General features: G+C 34.9%; 2 protein-coding genes and 2 pseudogenes across 2 annotated transcripts; 2 read left to right on the forward strand and 2 right to left on the reverse strand.

Moving 5' to 3' along the window:
* Positions 52-2369, forward strand: LOC109348699 (annotated as a pseudogene).
* LOC109348697 (putative glucose-6-phosphate 1-epimerase) lies at positions 3467-6107 on the forward strand. Its single transcript, XM_019589227.1, has 9 exons — positions 3467-3584; positions 3678-3794; positions 3897-4062; positions 4198-4335; positions 4437-4535; positions 4778-4875; positions 5307-5414; positions 5503-5584; positions 5803-6107. The coding sequence occupies exons 1-9, from the start codon at positions 3493-3495 to the stop codon at positions 5866-5868; spliced, it is 966 nt and encodes a 321-aa protein (XP_019444772.1). The 5' UTR covers positions 3467-3492; the 3' UTR covers positions 5869-6107.
* On the reverse strand, positions 6669-7375 carry LOC109350381 (annotated as a pseudogene).
* Positions 8139-12034, reverse strand: LOC109348701 (phosphopantetheine adenylyltransferase). The gene is made up of 6 exons (XM_019589234.1): positions 11899-12034; positions 11740-11811; positions 10212-10271; positions 9074-9168; positions 8628-8697; positions 8139-8529 (listed from the first exon to the last, which is right to left on the reverse strand). Exons 1-6 carry the CDS (start codon positions 12007-12009, stop codon positions 8413-8415), a joined length of 525 nt encoding a protein of 174 aa, XP_019444779.1. The 5' UTR covers positions 12010-12034; the 3' UTR covers positions 8139-8412.

The raw sequence follows: 12034 nt of genomic DNA on the forward strand, positions 1-12034 counted from the left end.
CAAATACTACTTCCACTTCCATCTATTACATCAAGTTTTGAATCAGAATAGTTACTGCTACCATGGTCATAAATAGCTCCTGTGATCAAATCTATCTGTATTCATAGTTTCCATATGGATTTATGAACAATTGCTGCTTCCTTCCATATGACTGAAATATACTTATTTGGAGGATGTGTTACTTCTTGGAAAGTTCCCAATGGAAAGGGCCTTCTTTTTGTTCATCCTGATGCTGTTTTCAATAAGAAGAAACCTATAAGTGGAGGCATCCCTCATTGTTTTCCACAGTTTGGTCCCGGCCCTATTCAGCAGGTATCCATGTCCCAAACTCATTCCTATTTTCTATTTCAATACGAAGGTTATATACTTGTTTTCAGGAGTTGTTTTCATAAGCTAATAACAAAGGTAATCTACTATTTGGTATTTGCTTGGTTGTGTATTTGGCAGCATGGATTTGGCTGTAATTTGGATTGGACTGTTATTGATTTTGAAAATGTGGATGGAAATCCTGTTGTAACTCTTGAACTCAAGGACGAGCCTTATACTTGAGCTATGTGGGATTTCAGCTTTCATTATACAAGGTCAAGCTCTTGCTTTCTTTAAGTGCAACATTACTGCTCATTCTTGTCATGCTCTACTACCTACATGTTGATGATGCTATTTCATGCTTCCCTTTTTGCAGGTCTCACTAGATGCTAAAAGTCTTTCAACTGAGTTGAAGATTAAAAATACCGACAATATGTCGTTCTCATTTAGTACAGCCTTGCACACGTATTTTCGTGTGAGTGTTGTAGTTTATAGTTTTGAATAATCATTATGGAATACCGAAAATGAGATTTTATATTTGCTCTTGAATGTGGTTAACACTTCAAGTTTATGTTAGGTTGTGAGAGATCTGAACTGAAGCCAAGCACCATGAGAATTCTTCTTTTAATAATTATTTGAATGAATGGTTCTTTAATATGATTACACTTGCTGCTGAATCTTATATAATGATCATTTTAGCATTGTCATGCAGGCTTCTGTTAGTGGTGCATCAGTAAAGGGTCTGAAAGGTAGCAAAACACTGAACAAAGATCCAGATCCTAAAAATCCAGTGGAGGGTCAGGAAGAAAGGTCTGTATCAGAGTTTATATCTGGGAATTAATAAGTGGAAATAAAACATGGTAATTTTTTCCACCAGGAAAAAATGGTAACTTCCGAATTTTGCTTTCCCAAACTCCAGTGGTGCAACGAATTGTCTAACTAATGACTATTTTCAACTATGTTTACCATGCGTGACATACACTGGCATGCATTTTGCATTGTGCAAGACAAGTACATGCTTAAAATTTCATCTTCCGAATTTCCCTCATTTGCCTGAATGTGAACTAGAACTTGTAACATTATATTCATTTGGTGGGCCAATTTTCATTTCTTGTCATTAGTCATCTTTCACCTAATGCACCATTTATCTCAATGTAAACCAAAATTTCATTGAATAAGAGTCAAACTTGGGGCATTGGGTCTTGGTTTAATTTAACAGGCAATATTCTTCATAATGCAGGGATCTGGTCAGTTTCCCTGGATTTGTTGATTGTGTTTATCTCAATGCTTCCAATGAACTGCAACTTGACAATGGCTTGGGTGATTTAATATCTATCAAAAACACAAAGTATGTAACTTTAAACTTGCATTACACTTTTATTATTTGGTTTGCTCTAGTCATTAACTTCTTTTCAAAAAACTCGTAAAAAATCAAAACATAAAGAATATCCCATCTTATTTACACTGGCCCCAAAAAAGTCTACTTTTCTTACTTTAGGTATTAAAAAAATTGTACAAATTGCTAATATTCTTTGTTTTAGACCCAGATATATAACTGAGTGGCATTCTTTTGATTTAGTAACAATTTTATTGATGGTGTAAATGGATTATGGTTAGGTGTTTGGTTCATGCATTGTCATTTGGAACTGCACGCAGGTTGGGGTTGTGAGTGACATTGCAAACTTGAAATGTTGAGGTGGAAACTGGACGTGTGTTATCAAAACTTCGGATTTGGAAGAGCTCTCGCTATTAGAAACATAATTTTTGTTCAGATTTTGATGTTGATGCACTGGATGTGGTGAACTTCAATGTATCCATTCCAAAAAAAACCATCTGATGAAGTTGATCTTCTAGTTGAGGCAGATATGCTTTTAGTACCATTGATATTAGTGTCAGAGTAATTTTTCTTACCACTTTCACCTCTATTCATGATATTTACTTGTCAGAGTAATTTTTCCATGCTTATCTTTTATCCTGTGATCAAATCTCTCTGTATAGATAGTTTCCACATGGATTGATGAACACTTGCTGCTTCCTTCCCCTTTGGTAAACCTGCATGAGTTTCTGAATGCTTAGAATTTCACTCGCCGTGTCCCAAATTCATGACATCATTTACTTGACTTTAAGAAGGTAACATTATATCTTCACCAATGTCAGTGTAGGATAAATGAAATAAAAAACTTGAAGTAATTTCAGAGTTAATTGGATGTTTTATTATTATTTTTTATAACAAAAGAGGGAAGAGAGAAGAAAATTAAGTAAAGCGAGGAAAGTAAAAGCATTTCAGGATTGTTATATCATATGGGTAAATAGTAAATAACAAATGAAAGAGAAATGAATTTTGTATCAAAATCTAACAGTTAAACTGAAAATCTGGAAGTACATATTACCTCCAACTCTTCATATAGAAAACACAAAAGAGCAAAGAAAATGTCAAGCAGTGTATGGAACTGTAGTAGTTAGTATTCACAATTCAGTGTTTCACTTTTACTATCTGCAAAAGTTGCGGAGGTTTTTAATACAACAATTTATGTCAAAAATAATGTAACCAAAGTTCTTTCTTAAAGTTGATGTAGTTTTATTGTTCTCTGTATCTCTGATTAATGGAACTTGAAAAGCTTGGTGTGTTGGGAAAGGATTTCATTTATAGTATTTAGATTGTGAATATTTAAAATAATCTTCAGGTATAACTGGGTCAGATTCAAAAGTAATTTTAATGTCCGAAAATTCATTTCGAAAAACTCAACGATTTTCACGGGAGGGAAAAACTATAGAAAATTTGTTTGTGTTATTCTAATCACGTTCGAGCCTTCGTAGCTTATAATATTGAAATAAAAATAATTATTTATCTCCACAAAAATTAATTTGAATCAAACACCATTACAATGTCCAACTTTGAAAGAAAAAAACAGCATTTTTTAATGAGACAAACTTGTGTCTTATACCATAATATCATATCGGGAGAGATACTGGTTAAAAATGATAATTACATATTCAAAAAATGATTAGTTTATTATCCAAAATTCACAATATCTCATCTTAGCTAATTTGAATAATAAAATAAATAAATAATGGTATGAAATTTGTGTGTCCCAAATGGTAAGGGTAGTTGAGTGGAATATCCGAATTTCCGCGGGTACCACTGCAATGTCCTTATAATAATATAAGGAGCATGTGAGATGAGATATGAGAATAATGGCGATGATGATATCCATGTCATTCTGTGTCAACACTAACAACACCTTCACATTTTCGAATCCTCGCTCAATCTTCAAAAGGTTTTTGAATCCAACCCTTTTATTATCTTATCTATCCTTAATTCCTTCTCTCTTTTCTGTTCTTCAACTTGAACCTCTTTTTTCTTTTCTCAGGTGTCGTGGAATGTCAATTGCGAGTTTAAGTAACAAAGAAAGCACCAAACTTGGTGTCAATCTTACTGAAGGGGAAGGGAATTTACCAAAACTTGTTCTTTCTTCACCTGCTGGTAGGTTCGTATTTCATCCTTTCTTCCTTTATCTAATCTAATTTGAATCAATGAATGTTGTGATTTGATTGTGATTGTGAAATTGAAAATGTTAATGAGTGTGTAGTGAGGCTGAAATATACTTATTTGGAGGATGTGTTACTTCTTGGAAAGTTCCAAATGGAAAGGACCTTCTTTTTGTTCGTCCTGATGCTGTTTTCAATAAGAAGAAACCTATAAGTGGAGGCATCCCTCATTGTTTTCCGCAGTTTGGTCCCGGTCCTATTCAGCAGGTATCCATGTCCCTAACTCATTCCTATTTTCTATTTCAATATGAAGGTTATATACTTGTTTTCAGGAGTTGTTTTCGTAAGCTAATAACAAAGGTAATCTACTATTTGGTACTTGCTTGGTTGTGTATTTGGCAGCATGGATTTGGCCGTAATTTGGATTGGACTGTTATTGATTCTGAAAATGTGGATGGAAATCCTGTTGTAACCCTTGAACTCAAGGACGAGCCTTATACTCGAGCTATTTGGGATTTCAGCTTTCATGCCTTATACAAGGTCAAGCTCTTGCTTTCTTTAAGTGCAACATTACTGCTCATTATTGTCATGCTATACTACCTACATGTTGATGATGCTATTTCATGCTTCCCTTTTTGCAGGTCTCACTAGATGCTAAAAGTCTTTCAACCGAGTTAAAGATTAAAAATACTGACAATAAGGCATTCTCATTTAGTACTGCCTTGCACACATATTTTCGTGTAAGTGGTGCAGTTCATAGTTTTGAATAATCATTATGGAATACCCAAAATGGGATTTTATATTTGCTCTTGAATATGGTTAAATCTTCAAATTTATCTTAGGTTGTGGGAGATCTGAATTGAAGCCAAGCACCATGAGAATTCTTCTTTTAATAATTATTTGAATTAATGGTTCTTTATTATTTTATGATTACACTTGCTGCTGAAACTTATATAATGATCATTTTAGCATTGTCATGCAGGCTTCTGTTAGTGGTGCATCAGTAAAGGGACTGAAAGGTAGCAAAACACTGAACAAAGATCCAGATCCTAAAAATCCAGTGGAGGGTCAGGAAGAAAGGTCTGTATCACACTTTATGTCAGGGAATTCTTAAGTGGAAATAAAACATGGTAACTTTTTGTACTAGGAAAAAATGGTAACTACTGAATTTTGCTTTCCCAAACTCCAGTGGTTTGACAAATTTTCTAACTAATGACCATTTTCAACTATGTTTACCATGCATGACATACACTGACATGCATTTTGCTTTGTGCAAGACAACTGCATGCTTAAAATTCCACCTTCCGAATTTCCCTCACTTACCTGAATGTAAACTAGAACTTGTAACATTATTTTCATTTGGTGGCCAATTTTCATTTCTTGTCATTAGTCATCTTTCACCTAACGCACAATTTATCTCAATGTATACCAAAATTTCATCGAATAAAGAATCAAACCTTGGGGCATTGGGTCTTGTTTTAATTTAACAGACAATATTCTTCGTAATGCAGGGATGTGGTCAGTTTCCCTGGATTTGTTGATTGTGTTTATCTCAATGCTTCCAATGAACTGCAACTTGACAATGGCTTGGGTGATTTAATATCTATCAAAAACACAAAGTATGTAACTTTAAACTTGCATTACACTTTTATTATTTGGTTTGCTCTAGTCACTTGCTTACACTCCTTTGCCTCTTACCCTATGTAGTTGGTCAGATGCTGTGTTGTGGAATCCATATCTTACAATGGAAGCAAGTTACAAAGATTTTGTTTGTGTTGAAAATGCCAAGGTAATGAATTTTTAAACTTAAAAAGGGATTGAAGACATGCCTGGGTATAGGTTGTGCATTGTCATTGACTAAACTGTTGACACGATGGCTATTGAATCCAAATAGACCAGTGATATTTGAAGCACTAAAGCAGTAGTCTGATTGTTGACTCAATAGTTTTGAAACCTTCTTTATTGATTCTTATGAATTATAATTTATTCTCTTCTTAATTGCTGCAGATTGAAAGTGTTCAGCTAGAGCCAGAGCAAACTTGGACAGCTGTGCAGCATCTTAGTGTTGCTTGAACCGCTCAACTTGTACATCATCCACTTTTTTGTCTTGTTTTGTTTGCCAACAATATCTTCTGTATTAATAATCTTCAAAGCTACTAATTTTGGGCTACTTTGTGAGGGATTTGATGGTTTGCTGAGAGGTCATCACTCATTTCATAAGTACAAACCTTAATTTAGTGACACCTATGAAGCACTCCATCATTTCATCCATACGCTTGAAAGTTTTGGTTTACATCTTCCTTAATTTCTCCAATCTTGTTGTATGATTGACCCAAAATACTTAAATATAGTGATTTGGTATATGACATTGCATCCCATTTTTATCTCTATAATCGAGTTTGCGTGTCTCTTGTCTCTTGCTGAGAGGTCATCACTCTTGTCTCTTGTAAAAAGTATGTATTTTGACATGGGTTCTTAGATATGTTCTGTGAGTATATCCAAGATCAATACAATAGAGGCTCAATGTTTATCCTTGGTATAGTCTCATAGACCCCATCTTGTGTTCTCACAAATTGTTGATTATTCGAATTTAGGCAATTCAAACTCCTTTTTTTTTTTTTGTCTCTAAAGCTTCTACAAGAAAGAAGGAAATATTGCCATGCCAATAAAATTCTATTCAGCAAATTTGGTTCTCTTGAACAATCAGCAAACATAAATTAATTCGATCAATTAGCAGAACTGTTCCAAACAATCCCAGAGCTATTGAAGTTTTAAAGAAGAAATTAAAACAGCTTTAAAGTCTCAAATTTCTAAACAACTCCCTAGTCAAGAAGACAACATTGCAATGATGCACACTACCAGCATAGTGCAGACTATTGGTTCATCTTATTGGCATAGTGCAGACTATTGGTTCCACCATGATGTAGTTACCTGCATTCTCCACATTATCCTTAATGTTATCCACCTTCTCTCCTTGGGTCTCAACAAGAATAGCCATATCAAGGAACACCTCGTAAGGCTTGTTCAAAGTTCAAACTCCTCTGGATATCCATCATAGCCTCATGCCTAACCTGAATGCCCATATCAGCCTCGGTTTTCCGAGTCAAAAACTCAACTTTGAGGCTCCCTCGGACCATCTATGCGGCCTCCTCACTTGGAATCTAAACGGTCATGGTATGGTATATTCTCAAATCTTCCTTGTGCTCAGGTAGAATCTTGTCACTCAAGGAAAGATCATTCATAATGTCCCTAAGTTTGACCCCCCAAAACCATTTGTGACAGACATCCTTGTCCTATAAATGGGGTTCCTTCTCTGTAGGATTCTGATATACTTTGATTGGCAATGTTGGATTTGTCAAGAGCCTCAACTCAAGCCTTGCTTTAATGATCTTTGCCTTGTGCAGCATGGCAACCATGTCAGACTCCATACAATCCCTTAGGCCACGAAGGACTTTGGCACTGTGGCTGGATTTTGTTTCGTTATTAATGTGCTTGAGATCAAATAAAAGATTGGTGATCTCTTCCATTTCAACCTTGATCCCATCAAATTCTGTGATGAACTAAGAGAGGCCAGGGTCTTGTGTCGCATTGAGTATTTTGTCATCAGATCATTCATCTTTGCAATATATGGACCTTATTTGGGGTGGACCTTGGTTAGAGTTAAGGTAATGACTCCTTAACACGATCCTTTTACTTTACACAATTTTAAAACACCAAGTAATTTTCGTTTATACCATGAAACTCATGCAATATTTGTATGAAGTTTTTTTACAACTCTATGCAATTCTACTAGAGATGTTCTTGTGCAATCGCATAAATTTCTATGAAATTATATGCGGCCTCAATAAAGATATCTCTGAACATTACCCTTTTATCATTTGCAAGTTTGACCTTAGTCCTCCAATAATAATAAAACTTTGCATTGATTGGTCAAATAAATACATGTATATATATATTATTTTTTTGAAGACAAAGTTATGTTACTTTCTTATGAGTTAATGCGTTGGTTTATACATTTAGCACGGTAGGAACTAGGAAATCGAGTTTTGGGACTAACAAAAATCTCATTGCGTAGCATGTTGTCTCTATATCATATCAATCTTCATTGAGTTCTACCGCTAGGAGGTTTCCTCTGGGTGCTGGTTGAATCAAGATGAATGTTGAAGCTGGAAGATGCAGTACTTGTTGATGCAAATGTTGGAGGGGCTGCTGATATAAGTTAACCCCAGCTGCAATCCCTTTTCTTTCATAAGACTGAAGCTGTTTTGGAAGGGTTAAGGCTCTAAGTGATTGATCTACATATGTAAGTGGTTGATCTTATATAATCAGGGTGCAACTAAGAATGAAATAAAGAGCTTGGCTACATATTGTGCTGTTTTTTCCTTTATTAAATACAATTTGGCTATCATCACCATATTAAATGGACTGTAGACAAGATATGGTTTGATAATTCTCCTACATTTGTGATGTTATTCAGCTGAGTTAATAAATTTGCAGTTGCCTTCAAAAGGCTATACATCACTACAACACAACATTCTTTTTCTAATGGCACTAAATGTGACCTTAAATTGTATTTTTTATATAAGAAAAGTTCAACAAAATCATTGGATCTATAATCTATATCTGTGATTTCGTGTATGGTTGTTTAGCCTTTTCAGCCTCAAGCTTTCGCAACATTGATGAACTCAGCTTACCCTCACCTGATTCTACACAAAGTAAATCCACAACTTCGATCTGCATAAGATGCACAAAAACATCCTAGTATGAGAAAAAGTAATTCAATGATAGAAAGATACTATCATCATTTTTTATCTGAAATTATAAATTGTGACCTTCAATTGCAAAAGTCCTCTTTCGGCTCTTCTTCTGTTCACTGCCAATCCACCCGGTAATGTCTCTTTGCTGTAAGAGAACCAACTCCGGTTAGTAATCAGATAAAAATATAGAACAAAACTTAAATGTTGTTCATTGGATACTTGTGGCGCTGCTCTTTTTGTGTCAAGGTACCTATATTTTTGTGTTATTTGTTTACAGTGCAGTCAGAATTGAAAAGAAATCACAAAACCATGACAATAATGGACTAACAAATAGAAGAAGATAACCAGTTCAGTTAGCTACCAAAGCAAGACTAATTATACGTCAAAATTAGAAAAAATCCAACAGGAAAGAAACACTTGGTCACAAGTTACTTTTAAGTCATATAAATATATAACTGAATGCACATTTCATACCACAACCAAATATTAAGATGCACACACAAGCCTGCCAAATTACAAACCTCACAACCACAGCCTCCAAGTTTTCATCTATAATGGAAGGACCATAAGGATCTGTGATGGGCACAGCTAGCACTTCCAGCTCTGGCTTGATAGACTGCATGTTTGTTCAAAAACTAGACGTCAAAATTTAAATATGAAGGGAAAAAGATCAAATAAAACATGCCAGAAGAAGCATTATATACAATTCCGGGAACATTATGCATGAACATGCAGATAACTAGATCAGTCATTATCTTACCTATCTATCCACATAAAACTAACAAATATACAAAACTACGCAGATTCTGCTAATGTAAACTATGTGATAGATCTGCATATCTACAATTAAACATAAGTATCGCAAACGTGAGATGGGCAGCGAGTAAAATTTACCTAAAAGGCAGCAAGTGAAGGTAGAAGTGAAGTGAGTAAAGAGCATTTACAGCTAATGGGAGTGATGGTGGAGTGAGCAAACAGGGCATTAAGGAACATTTACAGCTAGTGAAAGTGGAGAGAATAAGAGGGTAGCTATTAGTATTTACCTAATTGGGTTATGGAACTTGGATAGGCAGTTAGTGGAGAGAATAAAATAGGAAAGTGAGGAGGTGATGGGGATTATTCAGGAACTCAGAATGTTTTGGGATGGCTTGGGCCATTGGGCAGAGACAGATTTGAAGCTCTGGTTTTTTCTTTCTTCTTCTACTGTTACTGTTACTGTGTTCTCTAAATTTCAAGTTTCCTGTCTGTCTAATCATGAGACGACGAGCTCGGTGCATGGTACTTAGGGTAAATGAAAGAGTTATTTAAGTTGTTGTAACTATGGTAATTGGAGCTTGACACCTTAATGATCTTGCGATTTTTTACTGTTATTACCTATTTTATCTGTATGCTACTTAAAATCAATGTTCTAAAAACCAAATTGAGATTGAAGTGGAGAAACCACCAACTATGATTCAACCAACTAAAATACACTGATGTTAAGCTTATAAAAAAATATGTTCATAGATGTACCCGTCTCATTCTACATTAACATGTAAAATTAAAACCTTAAGCTTTTCATGCCAACAACTAAACATGTCAAACAAACAAAACACATGAGATTCTTTTCTAAAGTCGTTATCTAGAGCAGAAGACAAACTGTCATTGCTTGACTGGTACCTTAATGAAAGTTTCAACATTGCGTATCCTTTCCTCAATGGGCTGTATCAGTTCAGCGAACTGCAAAAGTGGAAACAGGGATCATATGCATTATTTACAAAAAGGAAATAAAAATCTCCTTTATGTGTAAGAATCCACAAGGCAAGATATAATATAGAAATAAGGTGATCTTCGTATATGCTTAATATTTCCATTTTTTAAAGATTTTACTTTTTAAATAAAATTGAAAGTTTGATCGCTGAATTTTAAGAGCTAAACACTTCAAGCTTTGAATCAGTAGCATTCAATAGTTTTGTCAGAGAGTTCAGCAAGAGGAAGTAACGCATGAAGAGAGGAAAAAAACAAAATTCAGATTTTAATTATTTTGTTGTTGTGTTAACTCTCAAGTCTTAACAAGCCAATGACCGTGCATAGATGTGGCACATCCTTAAATGACAAAAACTTGTCTAACCAAATCAGAGAAACAGGGTGGAAAAGAGATAATTGACACCTAAAAGTTTATATTCTCAATATAACTAAGCAGGTTGTCGGATACAGTAATTTTCCTCTACAAGAAAATATATAAAGAAAAAGTTTGAACTATTCATCAGGTGGTTCACGAAAGTGAAATCTTTTTAAATTTGTAATAAATGCCAAAAACCCATCCCGAAGGAATTGCGTAATCACATGAAAAGAAAGATGGATAGTGAAGTTATAAGAGAAATTTCATAAATATTGACTGGATCACTAATAAAATGATGGGAACCAAGAAGCGAATGGGCCTGAGATAGACCCGGTGGATCTTTGTGTCTATCACTCCTCTTCATGTAACCGCTCGAGAAGGGGGGAAACCCTCAAAGGATCCATTCATAAATTCATATGTATATATAGGATCCGTTTGGTTTACAAAAAGATTAAGGAAATGCTTATAAGATAAGGACATCAATCACAAAAAACAGTATTATGTTTTGGTTTTAAAACTACTCTGAGATTGGGGTAAAAGCACTCAATTGACAGCACAAAACTCTTAACTTTCGTCACCCACAAGAAATCCCTACAACACTAAAACACGACGAGTGTAACTTGTACAGCCGCTTGCGGCGTGCCTATGTAGCTACAACCAATCAGGATTTGTCATGAAACAAGCAAACAAGACACAAAAATTGTACTCTAAACCACTTGTGTTGTTATGTTTGCTATGGCCTTCAATTTTCATCTGATGCACCCATAAATTGCTTTTCTCAGCATATTTCAGTCAAAATAGAAGGGAACTAACAATTTATTCCACACAAAAACACTATAGTTAAAGAGGATGGATCTAGTTACTCCAATAGTACGTTTTTAAACTTACTCCAAGAGTAAGTTTCCACCCTAGCCCTCAATTCTAGTTATTTAAATTAGTGAGTAGATCTGAACCATTCGATGTCCATAGAATTGATGAGAAATAAGTTTTAAAAACTTACTCTTAGGTAGATACATCCAATTAAATATCGTGTTTTTGTGTAAAAATGGGAAAAGGATATGTGTAAAAATGGAAGAAGTGAAAAACCTGCTTCTTAGCGAGCATAGGACCGTCGCAAACTCCGATAACAATTCGGTGCCTTGCTAATTCCGCTGAAGCCTACAAACAAGTTTGAAGGTTTTGACAATTAGGTATTGTTTTATAGAAAATAAAAGGGAAAGTGATAAGAGAAATTGAGAGATATACGGTGAGAAAGAGACGGTGACCGTCGTGCAATCGGTCAAAGGTACCACCGTTGACAACATCGTTATAAGTATTAGGAGGAGAAAGGTTGGGAACCACCATTGGATCAGCCATTACATGAAGGAGTGAGAATGATTCT

Source organism: Lupinus angustifolius, chromosome LG06, assembly GCF_001865875.1.
Source record: "Lupinus angustifolius cultivar Tanjil chromosome LG06, LupAngTanjil_v1.0, whole genome shotgun sequence".
Lineage (NCBI taxonomy): Eukaryota > Viridiplantae > Streptophyta > Magnoliopsida > Fabales > Fabaceae > Lupinus > Lupinus angustifolius.